The sequence below is a fragment of the Balaenoptera physalus genome (genome assembly GCF_965194825.1).
Source record: "Balaenoptera physalus genome assembly, chromosome: 18".
In the NCBI taxonomy this organism is placed as follows: Eukaryota; Metazoa; Chordata; class Mammalia; order Artiodactyla; family Balaenopteridae; genus Balaenoptera; species Balaenoptera physalus.
This window is the reverse complement of record NC_138899.1, coordinates 10988200-11006987: the sequence shown is the minus strand read 5'-3', so window position 1 is coordinate 11006987 and position 18788 is coordinate 10988200. Positions and strand designations below refer to the sequence as shown.

The 18788-nt window shown below is 39.7% G+C and overlaps 1 protein-coding gene and 1 long non-coding RNA gene across 11 annotated transcripts in view; one reads left to right on the top strand and one right to left on the bottom strand.

Annotated features, from left to right (window-relative positions):
- CLYBL (citramalyl-CoA lyase) overlaps window positions 1–18788 on the top strand; it is a 256049-nt gene that overhangs the window by 136290 nt on the left and 100971 nt on the right. For all 10 annotated transcript variants that reach the window (XR_014255987.1, XR_014255988.1, XR_014255989.1 and 7 more), the window contains exon 2: window positions 3–189. Coding sequence is in view for 6 of the 10 variants with exons in the window: in XM_082434690.1 (XP_082290816.1) it covers window positions 3–189 (187 nt within the window). In the remaining 4 variants the exon portion in view is untranslated. The remainder of the gene's footprint in view (window positions 1–2; window positions 190–18788) is intronic.
- LOC309647423 overlaps window positions 1–18788 on the bottom strand; it is a 290446-nt gene that overhangs the window by 237196 nt on the left and 34462 nt on the right. The window lies entirely within an intron of this gene.

The following is an 18788-nucleotide window of genomic DNA, read 5'->3' as shown; positions in this document are numbered from 1 at the left end:
AGGAAAGCATCTCTGGCAGCTGATGTGTCCAGGCTTGGGTACAGTTCCTCACCCAATCACAAATACATTCCCCGAAGGGCAGTGCTCTATATACCTGGAAATGATGAAAAGAAAATTAAGAAGATTCCCTCTCTGAATGTGGATTGTGCAGTCCTCGACTGTGAGGATGGTGTGGCTGTGAACAAAAAGGTAAATGGCATGATTTTTCCTTATGATGGAAAAAGGAAATGAATTGAAATTTGGTGCTCTCCTGGTAGCACTGCTCACTATTTGGAAAGAGTCTACTGTACTCACCTTTTTCTGATTATCGACGTGTTCTTGACCAGCCCTTGTGTGGGTTCTGAATGTGTATGTTTCTTTTCTCCAAGAGACAGGAAGAATCCAGCCAAGATATATTTAAAATCATGGCCTTCAGTATATGTGACTATGTGTGTGTATAGATAAAGAGATACACACTTAAAAAAAAAGAGAGAGAGATAGACACTCAATCCATTTTGGCTGTGATATTTGCTGGTTTGGGTAAATGACTTAATCCTAGAATTGTGGTGTAAATTTTTCAGACCAGTAAGATGGAATTAGGAATTTATCTCTTTTTTTTTTACTGCCAGGTATATTGTGTAGTGGCCTTATCTCTTCTGGGACAAGTGCCGATAAAAGAAAAGATAGACTTCAATGGATGAGTCACCATTTTCCCTCCTTAATTAAAGAGAAACTACACACAGAACCTTAAGGTTGCAGCTTTTGGTTGATTTTCTCATGGCCTGATCAGAGAAATGAGTCGTAGAAAATACCTAATTTATAAATAGGTACAAAAGGTTCTTACTGGGTGGTAGCATAGTGGGTGCTTTTTGTTTCATTTTGGTTTGCCTAACTTCTTTTTCTAGGTTTTTATAATGAGCAAAGATTTGTTCAATAATTGGGTGAAATACATAAATTATTTTAACAATAACTGATGTTTGCATGGAACTTTTTAAATTAAACACATGCTTTCCCTCAACCTTCATCTATCCAGTCCCTAGACAATGAGGTTGGGCTGGGAATGGATTGTGGGACTGGTGGCACAGAAGGAGCTGGCCGTCTGGATTTATATCTATTTGGATAGTTTCTTTTCCTAGGTGATCTGAAATAGCGTGGTTGTCCTATACAACTTTCTTGATTAATTGCTTTCCTTGGAGATTCTAGCAAACAAATATTTGCCTTATTTTTTTTTTAAGTTAATTTACAGCATCTTTCTAATGGTCAAACCAAGGCTTTACAAGTGTTTGGGAAGGGATTAGAATAAACATGTGGAATCTAAAGCGTCTACTCGACATCTTTGGCATGCACCAAGGAAAGTGCAATTAATCTTCTTTCTCGCAGAGATTAAGGTAAATAGGTCTTTTCTTGAAGGACATAATATGATTCCAGGATGCTCCCTTCCAAAACTCATGTAGTGCACTCTAAGATTAGATACTAAATTGTAATTCTAGTTCTGTGTGACCCAGGGCAATTCACTTGACTTCTTTGCCTCAATTTTTTATCTGTACTGTGGGATGACAAAATCTTGTTTTGTCAGGGATAGGGATTATTACAAGGAATAAGCTTGATAAAATGCCTGGAGTAGCTTGATTTCCTATAGGGAATAGATTAGATAAATCCTGTAGTAGTCATGATTAGAGGGGAATTTATTTTAGCTTGTAGCACAGTGAGCCATTAGGTGCCCTGATAAACTTCTAACTGTACTTCTTCACAAACCTTGAGGCTATCTTCCTATTCCCACCTGAGGATGTTTCCTGCTACCCAGATGAGTTCGAAATATGGTTCATTCCTGCCTCGTATTTCCTTACTGTTTATCTGTGTTCTGAAGCCCATCCTTATACCCGGAGCCACTACTGAGGAGGAACCTAAGGAGGGGCAGGGGAGAGAAGCGTTTATGATGGGCAAGTTGTGCCCGCCATCTTGGCATCTATGTCCAGACAGTGTCTTTGTTCAGACAGAGCACTGCAGTTCTCTCTCTCTTTTTTTAAATTAATTTCTTTCTTTCTTTTTATTTATTTATTTATTTGGCTGCGTCAGGTTGTAGTTGTGGCACACGGGATCTTTCGTTGCAATGCGTGGGCTCCTCTCTAGTTGTGGTGCGCGAGCTCTGTAGTTTGTGACACATGAGCTCAATAGTCGTGGTGCGTGGGCTTAGTTGCCCCACGGCATGTGGGATCTTAGTACCCCGACCAGGGGTCAAACCGGCGTCCCCTGCATTGCAAGACGGATTCTTAACCACTGCGTTAATTGCCAGACACACTGTTTTACGTATGCTGAACTTGGAGTCAACCAAATTTCCCTTTCTTATCCACAGAGAGTTCTGGCAAGCCAGGCTAGTACTTATAAAACACTTTTTCCCCTAATTTTATCTCATATATTTCATTTCATAGCCCTAGCCTGTCAATGTCTTTTTGGATTTTGATTTCATCATCCAACATTTATACCATCTGAGAATTTGACCAGCACACTAGAAAAATTTAACAAGTTTCTGATAGAAATGTTGAAGAGGTTGGAGCCAAGTGTTGTGCAAGCATGCCACTAGAAACTTCTATTCAAGTTCATTTAACAAACATTTATATAATGGTGACTAAATGCCAGGCACTGTTTTAAGGGCTTTAATTTGTATAACAATCAAGTAAGTAATACTCCTTCTACAGATAAGGAAACAAGCATGGAGAGGTCAGGTTCATGAAGCAGTTCTGTGAATATGGTTATTCAGTCACCTAACTCTCCTAAAATCCAGTCTTTTCACAAGAATAGTATAAGAGATTTCATCTAATGCCATTTCAAAATGAAGACACCTTCCTGATTTACATGGTCTAGCAATACCTTCTCTCTCCACATACCTCCACCTTGCCAGAAAAATGAGGTTAGTTAGATGAGACTTGATCTTGAAGAACCCTTCAGTACTACCTAGTTGTTACCACCTTTGCTTTGAAGTGCTGGAGAGACGAAAATGGTAATAGTTACCATCTACCGAGAGTTTTCTATGTAAGAGGTGCTATAATAAATGCTTTAACTATCTCATTTACTCCTTATAGCAAAGTTTTGTCCAGGGTCATTAAATGGCAGATTTGAACCTCTTAGAATTTTTGCCAGGAATCAGCCTCAAGTTCACCTGTTGGCATATTCCATGCATAACTCACATTTTCCTCCTTTCTCGGAAAGTTAGTGCCTTGGCTTCTCTTTATCTTTTGTCACCTTTGTATACTCCGTAGTTTCCCAAAGTTTACCGACAGGAGTGCCGTGTTCACATTTGCAGATTCTTTCAGTGTCTTGGGATTTTAATGCATTTAAACCTAGGGACTTCAATTCATTTGAAATGTCCAGATAAGTCTGAAACTTCTCACGTAACTCATATTATTTTTCCTTTCTTGAAGTCACCTCTTAATCATATTTTTGTTTGAATATTATTCCTCTTGATGGAGGAGATAGAATAGAGAACATTTTCAGTGAGTTTATTTCTTACCATGTTAAAACTGTCATTTCAAATGATCTAGTTATGGTTTTGCTAAACTGAACTATTATTGCCTAATTCAACTTTCTTGGCATTATTAAAACTTAGTCACTTCATTTTAGATATTTCATTTCTTTTTTAGTAATTGACTAATTCCGTATTTCATTTGACTGACTCTGTGGAGTATGCGCTTGTAATGAAAACAAGAGGAGCTTCCACAGAGCAGTTTATAAGTATATAATACCTTCCAGCAGGCTCTAATCCTGTCCTGTTAATCCAATTTGTGTTTAAGCAGCTCCTTCATGTCAAGGATGGCGCTACCAGCTCACCTTTCCAAGCATGGATGATGAAAAGATCATCTCCACTACCCTCTTATCATCTCCTTTTCATTGTTAAATGCATGAGGAGATACAGGGCTGTCTAAGCCACTGCTTGCTGGGACACAGTGAAAATAAGCCAAGTAATGCACAGATTTCTGGTGAAATCTCCATGACACGGGGTGAGGCCAAGAAGGTAGGAGTAAAATAGATAGAGGCAGGGTTCCAGAGCTGCTATTTTGGTTGAGTAAATATTTAAATTTATTTAATATTTAAGTTTAAATATGTAAATTTTTTAATACTCAATATTTAACTAAATATTGAGTACCTACTCAACCAGGCACCATGGCAAGCAGGAGGAGAACAAAGATGGTTGCATGGTCCCCAACCCAGAGGAGTCAAAGGTTGGTGGAGAGACAGGCAAAAAAAATAAATTGTAATCTAACAAGATAGGTCTATAAGAATGCATACTTTTTATTATCATTTGGTTCTACATATTTTTTTAATCTCTGTTTTGATCTCTTGCTTGAGCCATGAGATACAAAGAGGCTTCCCAAACTCTCTGTGGTGAAGAACCAGTTTGGTTATTTTTATTTGTTGTTGTTACTTTGTTTCATTTTTTAAAAAAATTCTAAACTACTGTGGACCAATACTTGTATAAAATACAATAAAAATGAATTGCTATAAAAATTAAATGCTGCTTGGGTATTGCAGCAATGTCAAGTGCTATAGAGGTTTCTAAACCCATGTTCCCTATTTTGTACTAACCTCCTGGCGGCATGGTCATGGTGAGAGTTTGTGGATAAAGAGTGGCCCACAGACCACAGTTTGAGTAGAAGGGACTTAGAAGTTTTAAATTTCTAAGTATATATGAGGTTTTTAACTTATTCATTTGTTTCTGACCTCAAGGTTGGTTGCATGATGGTTAGAGAATGTGATCTGAATGATGCTGATTTTTGGAAACTTATTGAGTTCTGCTTTATGGCCTATTACATGAGCCATTTTTGTAAATGTTTCATCTATACTTAATAAGAATGTATATTGTCTGTTTACTAGATGCAGAGTTCTATGTATTTTCCGTTAGACCAAACCTGTTAATTATATTGCTCCAATAGCTAAATCTTTAATGATTTTCATCTGCTTGATATATTAATAATTAAGAGGCTAGTTGAAAGTTACCCTCCAATGGAGAATTCGCCAATTTCTCCCTGTAGTTCTATCAATTTTTGCTGCTGATAGTTTGAGCCTATGTTATAAGGTGTATACAAATTTAAAATTATTATATCCTCCTCGTATATTGAATTATCTATTATTATGCCTGACCCTCTTCATCCCCTGTAATGCTTTTTTCTTTATTTTTTTATTTTTTTATTATTTTTAGCAACACTGCTTTGTTTTCATTATATTTTAGTCTTTTTTAAAATAAATTTATTTATTTATTTTTGGCTGCATTGGGTCTTCGTTGCTGCGCGCGGGCTTTCTCTAGTTGCGGAGAGCGGGGGCTACTCCTCATGGCAGTGTGTGGGCTTCTCGTTGTGGTGGCTTCTCTTGTTGTGGAGCACGGACTCTAGGCATGCGGGCTTCAGTAGTTGTGACACGTGGGCTCAGTAGTTGTGGCTCACGGGCTTTAGAGTGCAGGCTCAGTAGTTGTGGCGCAGGGGCTTAGTTGCTCCACGGCATGTGAGATCTTCCTGGACCAGGGCTCGAACCCGTGTCCCCTCCATTGGCAGGCGGATTCTTTACCACTGCGCCACCAGGGAAGCCCGCTTTTTTTCTTTAAAGTTTATGTGATCTGATAAGAATACACCAGGTTTCTTTCTTTTTTTTTTTTTAGGCTGCATTGGGTCTTTGTTGCTGCGCACGGGCTTTCTCTAGTTGTGGCGAGCGGGGGCTACTCTTCGTTGTGGTGCGCGGGCTTCTCAGCTTCTCATTGCAGTGGCTTCTCTTGTTGCAGAACAAGGTCTCTAGGTGCGTGGCCTTCAGTAGTTGTGGCACGTGGGCTCAGTAGTTGTGGCTCACAGGCTCTAGAGCGCAGGCTTAGTAGTTGTGGCGCACGGGCTTAGTTGCTCCGCGGCATGTGGGATCTTCCCAGACCAGTGATCGAACCCGTGTCCCCAGCATTGGCAGGCAGATTCTTAATCACTGCGCCACCAGGGAAGTCCCCAGCAGCTTTCTTTTGATCAGTATTTTCCCAGTATATTGTTTTCAGCCTTTTCTTTCAACTTTTCCATATCTTTATGACTTAAATATGTCTCCTGTTGTTTTAAAAGTTTTATATTCATGTAGATAATCTGTGTCTTTTAACTGGAACATTAACCCACTTACTTCTAATATAGTTACTAATAAATTTAGATTTAAATATACCATTATATTTGACCCATTTTTCTCACCTGTTCTATGTTTCTTTTCTTTTCTTTTTTTTGGGGGGGCCACACCATGCAGCTTATGGGATCTTAGTTGCATGACCAGGGATTGAACCCAGGCCCATGGCAGTGAAAGTGCAGAGTCCTAACCACTGGACTGCCAGGGAATTCCCTCTTTTTCTAATTTTTCTTGCCTTTTAAAGATTATCTGACTTTTTTGATTTATTTCCTTAGTCCATTTTTTCCTTAGTTTAGAAGTTATGGCTATGTTTCTAATTTTTATCGGTTACTCCTGAAATTTTACCAAGTATACTTAGCAAAGCCTAAAATTAACCTGTGCCTTCTTCCTGGACAAAACAAGAATTTTAGAAAGCTTTAAATTCAATCATCTCCCTCGCCAATTTATATTATTTTTAACGAACATTTCAGTTATCTCTTTTTAATCCCATGAATTTTACATTGTTACTATATCATTATTTTATATGTACAGTTGTTAATTTAGATTAAGCTACATATTTTACCACTTTCTCTGATCATTATTCCTTCGTGTATCTCAGACCTTCTTTCTGGGTTTATCCTTCTTTCTCCTGGTGTTCACCCTTCAGAATTTCTCTATAGCGAAGGTTTGTTGATAGTAAACTCTCATAGTTTTTGTTTATTTGAAATGTCTTCATTGTTTGCCTGGGTAGACAAATTTAGATTGACAGTTATTTGCTCTCAGAACTTTGAAGCTATTATTTCATTGCCTTCTGGTTACTATTAGTGCTACTGAGAACTCCATTGTCAAATCTAAAAACTAGGTTATTTGCCGTTTCTTCTTTGGCTGTGCTGAAGATCTTTTGTCTTTGGTGTACTGAAGTTTTGCTAAAATATTGAATAGTTATTGATGTATGCCTCCTTACCTCCTTCTCCCCCTTCTTTCCTTTTGCTTGGTGTAAGTGTTTTTTTTGTGTATTTGTGTGCTCATGTCTTTTATCAGTTCTATAAAATTTCTACTATTAGCACTTCAGTTATCACTTCTAGTCCATCATTTCTGTTCTTTCCTTCAGAGATGCCAAGTAGACATATTAGGAAATGTTTGTTTTATCCTCCTTGTCTCTTACTATCTTTTCATGTTTTCTATCTCCTTGTCTCTCTCTGCCACATTCTGGGTTAGTTCTTCATATCTAATCAACACTTTCTAATTGCCCCATCAGTTGTGTCTAATTTACGTAACCCACCCTCTGAGTTTTTAATTTTAATGATTATATTTTTCATATCTAGAACTTCCATTTGATTCTTTTTCATATCTGTTTGGTACATTCTGAATCTGATAATTTCAATATTTTTGCATCTAAATTGCTTTTTGTTGTTCAGTGACTCATACTCATGGTATGAACCCATATTGATTGGAATTATTTCTTGGGAATCCCAAGGGAATCCAAGAGTAGGAAGATTTTCCTCTAAAGAGAGTTTGTATTTGCTTCTGCTTGGAGTCAGGGATATTATTAATCTGGAGTCTTTGTTTATTCTCCTCAGCTTTGCAGTGATCTCAGGCTAGTATCCTGGTACCAGGTCTGATATAGGTATTTGGTTCCTAGCTTTCTTATTTTTCTGACTCCTCATAAATCAGAATTCATTTTTTGTTGTTGTTGTTTTACATTAGTCCTTATGTTCTTAATGAGCCCAGCAATGCATTAAAAAGTACTTTTGTTGAAATGTATCCATTTTATAGCTGTCGGCCCTTCAGAGAATGTAGTCTGCCATATTGCCAAAAGTGAAGTACCCATCCTTTAAAATTTTTTAATTATAAACTTTAAAAAATTAGTGTAAAATTTATTTTTACATATAAAGAGTCAAATCGTTGTGAAATAAAGCAGCCCCTAATCATTATTCCATTCCCTTCTCCAGAGATAATCCCTTTTATCTCTTCTAGCTTATTCTTGTGGCATTTATTCCCATATCTCTAAATAATACACTTTTTGAATTATTTTCTCAACTTCAGGCATGATATTGACTCCCTGCTGTGGGAGTTATCTCTCCCTCCTGCTACCACCCTGTCCCCATTACATGGGAACCTTTCCCATCCTTCACTTGTCCCAGTACAATTATATGTAACTTTGATAAGATTGGTATTCAGTGTAAAAAGTATTAGAGTTGAGTCACGTAGTAATAAACTGATCACCTTTCCTTTTCTTTTTTTTTTTTGGCCGTGCAGTGCGGCATGTGGGATCTTAGTTCCCCGACCAGGGATCAAACCTGCGCCCCCTGCTTTGGAAGCTCAGAGTCTTAACCACTGGACCGCCAGGGAAGTCCCCACCTTGTCCCCACCTTTCCTTTTCTGTCAGCCTATTGTTTTCCCTGGAGTTCATAATTATCTGTTTCTTCCCCTGGTTTATTTTTCTATTCAGTTGTCGCTAATTCAACACCCACATCTTCACTAATTGTCTAAATCTCCTCTTAATATGTTTAGAAGCATCTGGTATTTTATTAGTTTCATCTTCTTGGAGAACTCTCCCCTTGACTCTTCTGATCCCCTCAAGTCTGAACTACTTGTCCTTCAGGCGTGCAGCACGATTGGAATCCTGAACTCTCCCTTCCCACCACCCTGGGAATTCCCTTTGCCTCTCTGTTGGGTTGGATATCCTGTTTTCTGGATTCTGTGGCTCTTTATATCTGGGTATGTTTCCCTGTTTGGGTGAGGACACCCTCTAATAGTTCCTGAGAGAAGGTTCCCCCTGAAGGACAGAAGCGACTTGTACATAGTCTGATTTTTTCCTCATTTGATTTGTAAAGAGCAGGAGTATATTCGGAGTTTAAGGTCTTGAGTGTCTTACATTGATCCTTCCGGAAGCCAAAGGAGGAGCTCTGAATTGTGATTCGAGGAAGGCTTTTCTAAGGGAACTTAAGCTAGTGAAATCTGGGATGTCACTCACGGGCAGCTTGACTTGAGACCAGCAACCCGCCTCAGTGGAAAGGGTAGAGGGCTTGACAACAGGTGGCTCATTTAAATTTCCCAGTTTTAACACTGTCTACCCAGGGAACTTGAGTCCTGTAATCTCATGAGCCTCTGTTTCTTTCTCTGTGCCATGAGATTGGTGATAATGAAACCTACACGACCCACCACCAGGCCAGCTGTGAGGCTCAAATAGAAAAGCATTTTGTAAACTTGCAACTGCTATAGAAATATTGCTTTAAAAAAAGAAAAAAGCAGGCGTCATTTAAAAAAAAATAAAGCTTAGAAAATTTAGGAGAATGGATATTTAGCATGTGTCTTAAGATGTCTCTTTCAAGTAGAGGAACATAACTTGATGGTCAAGACATAGACTATGGAGCCAGACTGTCGGATTCTGGTGTCTGGATTCTGACATCATCTTGTCCTAACCGTGTGACCTTGGACAAATTACCCCACCTCTCTGTGCCTCAGTTTCATCTTCTGTAAAATAAAGGTAATAATGGTAACAATAGTATCTACCACAACAGAATTATATTAAATGGGTATTTGTAAAGTGATTAGAGCAGTGCCTGGCACATAACAAGTGTTGTATGAATATTTCATAAATACCTAAATAGCAATTGTCTTAGCTGTACCCCTGGCCAAGAGTCTGATGCATCAGTTCAAGTCACTGATGATTGCTTACAATGCCAGGGTTTACTGGTATTGATTCGTACTTTAGATTCCTGACTCTCAGGGTAATATGCTGGCACAGATAGGTTTTTGCTCTAAATGTCATGGAGTTTGCAAGTTTTGCTATTTTTTTAACCTTCTCCCTCAACTATGGTAGACAAAGAAAAGACTCTAGAGACAGCAAAATACCACTTTTTCTTTCAAGCTCCCTCAAAGGTTTCTTAACACTAGGGGGCTAGAAACAGCTTAGAAAGATCTTACTTATGTTTTTCCTAAGGAAAACAAAGAGAAAATTATCTTTCTTAAGCAGCTAAGCAATAGGTTTTTACTTTGCATTTCTGTGCTGGGTACTTGACAGAAAGGGAGTAAGAAAAGGATGGAGGAAGGTGGCCAACACTGTGAAGGCATTCCCCTGCCGCAGCTCAGAGCAAAGAAGCACTGGGCTGGGGTCTGGGTCCTGAGCAACCCCCTGTACAACGCTGTTCTCATTTATGGTAAACAGAGGGAGAAGGATGGCCCGGGGCTGGGGCTGGGGTGTCTGAGGAGAGGTGCCCTCAGCAGTGGAGGGGAGCCCCTGGTCGGTGGGGGGTTGGAGCAGCAGCTACCTTCCCTACAACCTGCTCTGCCTGCAGAGGACCTAGGGCTGCCAGGACCTAGGCCATCTTGTCGAAGCTGCCCTCTGTCATGAAAAGCAAGGCGAAGCTATTTGCCTTCTAAGCAATAGTCGGTGCTTCAGAAACCCCACAGGATCACCCTCACTGGGCCATGTTCTTTGATTGCTCCAGCTCCCTCCACCCATCCTGGATACCAGGACATACGTAAGGACCAAAGGATTGTGGTTGTGGAGAGACAGTTGGAAGCAACACCGCAGAGATGAGGGGAGTACGGCTTTGTACCCCACAATAAGCCACTTTCTAAGTACTCTTCACAAACAGTAATTCATACCAGGAACTCCTACAGTTACCTGTCAGACTCTGCAGAACCCGGGAGTCATCGCATTTGCAAGTGTGAGTTGCTCATTAAGAAACACGGAATGTCAGTCAAGGTTGTTGGCTTATCATTAATCTTCAATTAATGTAAATAGATTTCCTGACACTCATCATTTTAAACCAGTTAACTCTTGAGTTCCTCTGTAATGCCTTTTATATATATATATATATATATATATATATATATATATATATATATAGTTGTTTCTTTTTTCAGAGGTCACCAATTATCTTTTTTTTTTTTTTTTTTTAATTTATTTTTGGCTGTATTGGGTCCTCGTTTTTGTGCAAGGGCTTTCTCTAGTTGCGGCGACCGGGGGCCACTCTTCATCGCGGTGCGCGGGCCTCTCACTATCGCGGCCTCTCTTGTTGCGGAGCACAGGCTCCAGACACGCAGGCTCAGTAGTTGTGACGCACGGGCTTAGTTGCTCCGCGGCATGTGGGATCCTCCCAGACCAGGGCTCGAACCCGTGTCCCCTGCATCAGCAGGCAGATTCTCAACCACTGCACCACCAGGGAAGCCCCTGTAATGCCTTTAATTGCCACACAGATGTAAACTTTTTTTCTACCCTGCGCTTATGTATTCTCTCTAATTTGTGCTCTCTCATTTGGCTTCCTTTTGTGCACGCGTGTGCGCACACACACACACACACAAGTATGTAGATGCTAAACTACCACTTACACTTACCATACAGATACACAAATTCACTTGGTTAAATTTTTTTTTTATCTTTTTTTTTAAATTAATTAATTAATTTATTGGCTGCATTGGGTCTTCGTTGCTGCGCGTGGGCTTTCTCTAGTTGTGGTGCACGGGCTTCTCCTGTTGCCCAGTGTGGGCTCTAGGAGCGCGGGCTTCAGTAGTTGCAGCACACGGGCTCAGTAGTTGTGGCGCACGGGCTTAGTTGCTCCACGGCATGTGGGATCTTCCCGGAGCAGGGCTCGAACCCGTGTCCCCTGCACTGGCAGGCGGATTCTTAACCACTGCACCACCAGGGAAGTCCCCACTTGGTTAAATTTTAAATACTCCTGTGCTGTCACTTTAGTTGAAATAAATTAGAGTAGCGAGGAGGTGTATTCTCCCAACAGGCAGAAAGCTAACTGATGTGCAATGAATGATTAAATGTATACAGGGCGTGGGGAGCTAACTCCTCTTCAGTAGGGGAGTGAAATTAAGATGGGAAGGCTCCTCTCCCAGGGACCTTGCTTTTATTAAAAAAGACTTGAGAGCTTGGGAGATTTCTTCACCAGGAACTGGGGTGTCTGTGAGTCTTGTGGGAACAGTATGGAGAGCTGAACTGTGCTTAGGAACTCTGTAAATTCTTTTTGATCCTTAAAGCTTCTGATAGAAAAACCTATCCAAGTTTTCATAAAAGCAGTAAAATGTTTTCGGTCTTTTATTAATCTCTTCATACCCTTAAATAGGCTTTCCCTTTTGTGGAGTAATTGGTAAAAAACAACAACAAAAACCCACCTCTTTCCCCCTCGTTTTGTTCTTCAAACGGGCATCTTCTTAGTGCAAGGATTCAAATATCTCTACTAGGGTCATAATAGCCAGCAATTTCCATTTAATAAGCTCAGCAAAATATCTTTACAAAGAGATGCAGGCTTCAAGTTGCCAGTAATATCTTTTCCAGCAATTTCTAGGAATCTAAGTAAGACTGAGTATAATCTATAACATGATATACCTGACTATGGAAAGGTCAGGCCTAGGCAATGAAACAGATGGCTGAGGTCCAGCTCAAAATTAAGGGTGAAAGAAAGGAACTCAGCTTAAATGAACTGAAACTTTATAAAAGTGGAAACTGTAGCCATTTCCTCTGAAATGAACTAAGAAATAGCTTGGAGACTATAGTGAAAACCAGTAAACTTGCTTATTTCAACTTTGGTTACCAATTAAAATCTGTTCTTTTTAAACAGGGGACCAGAGGTGATTTTCACAAAATAAGCCCAAGAGGTTTCAGTTTGCTAAATCTCTGTGACTAAAGAACCAAGTACATATAGCCACCACCAAAATAAAGGGGATACAGCATGAAATCTTGCAGTGCAACATGCTTGATATCAAAGAATAGTGTTTTTTTCAAGTTTTCTTATTTAAGTGGCCACAGTTCATACCAAAGTATTAAATACCACCATGTTTTCAATAATAAATTAGTGGATATATATATATATATATTTTTAACACCTTTATTGGAGTATAATTGCTTTACAATGTTGTGTTAGTTTCTGCTATATAACAAAGTGAATGCCCCTAGTGGGTATATTTTAAGGCAGAATTTAAAATTCTGATTTAGAGAGACAATTAGGAAATAATATCCCCACACATCTATGGATAATTAATCTTCAACAAAGGAGGTAAGCATATACAATGGCGAAAAGATAGTCTCTTCAGCACGTGGTATTGGAAAAGTTGGACAACCACACGTAAATCAATGAAGTTAGAACATACCTTCACACCATACACAAAAATAAGCTCAAAATGGCTTAAAGACTTAAATATAAGACATGACACCATAAAACTCTTAGAAGAGAATATAGGCAAAACATTCTCTGACGTAAATTGTACCAATGTTTCCTTAGGTCAGTATCCCAAGGCAATAGAAATAAAATCAAAAATAAACAAATGGGACCTAATCAAACTTACAAGGTTCTGTACAGCCAAAGAAACCATAAACAAAACAGAAAGACAACCTATGGACCCGGAGAAAATATTTGCAAGTGATGCGACCAACAAGGGCTTAATTTCCAAAATACACAAACAGCTCACACAACTCAATAACAAAAAAAACCAAACAACCCGATCAAACAGTGGGCAGAAGACCTAAACAGACATTTCTTCAAAGACATGCAGATGGCCAGTGGGCACATGGAAGGGTGCTCAGCATCACTAATCATCAGAGAGATGCAAATCAAAACTACCGTGAGGTACCACCTCACACCTGTCAGAATGGGCATCATTAAAAAGTCTACAAATAATAAATGCTGGAGAGGGTGTGGAGAAAAGGGAACCCTCTTACACTGTTGGTAGGAATGCAAATTTGTGCAGCCACTATGGAAAAGAGTATAGAGGTTCCTCAAAAAGCTAAAAATAGAGTTGCCATATGATCCAGCAATTCCACTCCTGGGCGTATACCCAGACAAAACTCTAATTCAAAAAGATACATGCACCCCAATGTTCATAGCAGCACTGCTTACAATAGCCAAGACATGGAAACACCTGAATGTCCATTGACAGATGAATGGATAAAGAAGATGTGGTATATATATATATATATATATATATATATATATATATATATATATATATATATAATGGAATATTACTCAGCCATAAAAAAGAGTGAAATAATGCCATTTGCAGCAACATGGATGGACCTAGAGATTATCATACTAAGCAAAGTAAGTCAGAAAAAGAGACAAATACTATATGTCACTTATATGTAGAATCTAAAATACGACACAAATGAACATATCTGCCAAACAGAAACAGACTCACAGACATAGAGAGCAGACTTGTGGTTGCCAAGGGGGAGGGAGGGGGAGTGAGGGAGGGATTGAGAGCTTGGGATTAGCAGATCCAAACTGGTATATATAGGATGGATAAACAACAAGGTCCTACTGTATAGCACAGGGAGCTATATTCAATATCCTGTGGTAAACCAGAATGGAAAAGAATATGAAAAAGAATGTATATATGTATAACTGAGTCACTTTGCTGTACAGCAGAAATTAACACAACATTGTAAATCAACTATACTTCAATAAAATTTTTTTAAAAAGAAATAATATCCTACTTTTGCCAGATATTTTCAAGTACATCAGAGCTTCTCAGGGTGATGATAGTTTAATTCTTATTCTGTACTTGCTCTGTAGGTTAGGAAAGATGGTGTTTTAAAGGGAAAAGAAAATGAAAGTGTGGATTAGTCAGGGGCAAGTGCCAAGTCATGAATTAACGCAAGGCATAGCCTGCCTTCTACTTAAAGGTATGGTGTCTGTTTCAGATATGTTTTTGCAATTTTTTCCCATTTGATGCAACTGCACTAGCCATTCACTGATCAAAAATTAACCTCCAAAAGTTAGCACTTGTGCTCTGAATTCCCAGCCAGATCTTGTCTAAGCAGCAGCATATTCTTGGGCAAAGTATTGATTAGCTCCAGATAACAAGACCAAAAACACCTTCCTAGACACCGGTCAGAAGAGCAAAAACCAAAAGAGAAAGATGAGCCAAGGGGCTGGCCTCAGATAAACATGAGCTTCTGAAAGACTCCTCAAGTTTTTCCAGTACAGCATAGGAGAGTGGAGCTAGGGTTGAGCACCAGTAGGCTGTTCCACTAAGCCTTTTATCCACACCATCTAATCCCCCTTCCCTACTAGCAGGGGAAGGCTGATGGTCTGGCCCAACTGGTGCAGGTTTTCACAGCACAGGGGGTTTCAAGAGCTTCTCTTCCCTAGAGCTGTGGATGGATAGATGCATGGGAGAAGGCAGAGTAGACAGGGCCAATAAATGAAAAAACTATTCCAAGTAGTCTGTGAGAGCAAAGCGAGTTTGAAGTGGATATGAAGTGCCCAAGTTTGCAGCCATAACAAGGTTAGGGAGAACCAGATCAAGAACTCCCAGTGGTCAGGGCAGTCATGGCTCTCTGGACTGAAAGCCATGACTGGGTTTTTCTGTATTTCCCCAGGAGACATACTGCATATATACATCTTCAACTTTGAGGGTCAGATGGGGGACAGGCATTATCACACCTCCTCCTGAGTGGTCTGGATGACAACGGCCTCCTTGAATTTTGACCCATTCCTGGGCCGAAGGCAGTTTCCCACAATCATTCTTTCCAGCTCTGCCCTTCCAAAGAGGACCAGGCCTCTTGGAGCTGACCATGGTGCTGAAGATGGTCCAAGACCAATACTGGGGAACATTTAGTGAGTACATAGTACTTTCTGTGTATCAGTACTATTTCTAACTGCTTTGCCTGGAGTAACTTATTTCATGCTCTCAGAAACTCTGTGAAAGAGGTGCTATTATTATCCCCATTGACTTACAAGGAGAATGGACTACAAAGAGGTTAACAAACTTGCCCAAGGGCACACAGCTAACAAGTAGGGAAGCCAGGCAGTTCACACCCTATGATGCACTTTTGGCCACTACACTTGCTGATGAAACTTATTAACTGAGCCATACAGAACCTGCCAGATTTTCACTTGTCCAGGTATTGCCCGAGCAGAATTGAGCCACAGTCCCCTACCTCGAGTTGCCAGGGTAGGTAGCTGTGCTTTGGTACCTTGGAGAGTCAGACACAGAGTAAGGATTGCTTGGGTGCTTACCTACCCTGTTATAACAGTCATCACACCTTAATGTAATGACTTGTCCTGTGTCTGCTTCCCTGCTAGACTGTCAGCGTTGTGAAGAGGGTGCCATTGTATACCCCACAGCTTACCGTAGTGCCTGGTACATTGTAGGTGCTCAGCAAACATTTGATGAATAAGTGAGTTACATGTGGTCAATATAATGATAAACTATTATTTGCCCATGTATTATTTCAACATTAGTAGAAGCATTGTGTTGTGGAAATTATAGTCCCTTTGTATTTTGTATTTGTTATGCCCTATTTGGAAGCTATATGAAGCTTGGAGTGTATCTTAATTTCATAGTGCGTCTATACAGACAAAATGAAACAAAGAACTAAGGTCATGATTTGGGCAATTCGAATGCCTAAACACACGTATGATTAAATTTTTATTACATGTTAGATTTGGGATCTTGCACTATATTTTAGATTTGGGATCTTGTAGGTTCTTAGGAAGGGAGCTCCACTGACATGAAAATAACTCTGAACATCTCTTTTAAAGGGTGTACAAGTATTCTGTGGTAACAGAGCTTGTAGTGGCAATTATAGCATTTTCCAATCAAATTTCCCATTTCAGAGTCTATGTGTTGTTTGATTTTAGTCAAGCCATGTTTTTGTTGTGTTGTATTAACATGTAGAAGACTTCCATATCTGCCATGTTAACTCCAGCGTGTGTGTTTCTAAACAACACTCCACAGCTGAGCCCTTGGAGGACCAGCCTATTTTGACAGCTCCCCTTAGTCCGTGTATCACCAAGCTCGTTCTCTGCCAATATGTTTCACATGATTCTGGGGACATGTGTAGCACGCCTGTGCAACTTGCAAACACCCATACATTATTACAATAATAATTGGGTTTTGATGCAACTGGAACTCAGTACTACCAAGCTGCCAGCATTTCCTTTTGGCTACCAGTACTAGGCAGGAAAATTATAGTCTAACTGTCTTCCTGTTTATTGATAAACAAAGTGGCCAGCCCAGCAACGGAGCCTGATTAGCAGTTTGCACCCTTTGTGAAAGGATAAACAGAACCCTACTGTTTTCTGTGTTTGACTGCAATTTGCATCTTTAAAGAGGTTGGGCTGCCCTGAGATTCATGTTCAACTTCCCAGTGCCTGGATAGTCTTTGATATGTTACATGTCAGCCTCCTTGTTTTCCTCTCCTTCATCTTGAAACAATATTTGCCCGCGCATCTCTTTTCCCATCTGGCCTACCATAAGCTTCCTGATAGTCACCTGTCTGAAGAAGGAGGGGGTGGGTAGGGGCCGGAGAAGAAATATGTCTCTGTTTCACCGCACTTGAATTTTACATTCCCAGAAGGCCCTTTAATGCCAACTCTATTCCATTTGTGAAGAGAGGATGATACAGGATGAACAGCCAAAGACAAAAGGGAATCTGCTTACTATTCTATCTGGCCCACAGGATCATTTTGGGGCCCCCTCCCTTTCCCTTATCTTCACCCGTCCTCCAGAAAATGCCTTCCCCCTTTGTTAAGTGAAATACAATATTAGCCTTCTACCTCGAGTTTGGTGTGGTCCTCTATTCTGAATTTATTCTAACCTAATTAGGTTCTTAAGCTAAATGGTAAGAGACCAAGTAGTTGACTCCCCCCTATAATTATTTTCAAATGAAAGAAATGAAGATCATTTTAACTTGAATTTGCATGATGGAAAAGGGAGCATTAATACATGTAAACATCGATTAATCTGTTTAAATAAACTTTCCCCATAATCCTTACCGTATGTAAACAACATTTGTTCTGCCTTAGAGATATTGCATGATTGGACCCACGAGACTCTGGTTATCCCACTGAACAGTTTCCTTTATAACTTCAAAAGCAGTGTTACATATTTATTGGAGGTTGTAGGGTGTTAAGTGTAGTTAGACATAAATTGTACCTCAGCTATTTCGTTAATGCCAATAGGGATTAAATTAGATTTTATAGTTGTTGTAGAAGTCATTTGGTAGCTAACAAGTGGGATTTTTAAATCCTGGAAAACATAATCCTATTATAAAACAGGCAGCTGAATTAACATTACCCAGGAAGGTTCTCTTCATGGATTAGCATTTTTTGACAATAACAAAGAAAATCATCAAATGCTATGGGGATATTACATGCTTTTCTCAAAAGTCAGAACAGCGAATTGGGAAAAGGGAACAAGATAAATGACCAAACATGCTATTACTTAGACTGTTTCTTTTTAAGAAGAGCAGTGGAGGCTGGGAAGTAAAGCTGAGTGTGGCCTTGTCTATAATACTGGCACGCGCTCTGGAATTGGAAATGTGGCCTTGCTGATTTCCATGTCGGCGCCCCAGCTTCAGCTGTAGATAATTATTTGCATCAGTAATTCCCTACTCCTGGTTTCCTTATATGGTCACCAAAGGGCAAAAAAGTCACTAGAAACCAAAGTCCACGAATTAAAACACAAATTGGTGGTGGAAGAAATATTTTGCTACTTTGTGAAATCAATAACATTTTTTCAGTTATTGTTAGACCCTAGAATCTGACAGTTTTAGAGCTGGGAAGGACCTTGACATTTATTTTATTTTTATAGTCCTATTCCAAGTTTTACTTTAAACACCACAAAAAGATGGATCTCTCTCTCTCTCTCATACACACACACACACACACACACACACACACACACACACACACACACACACACACACACACACACGACAGTGTATGGGT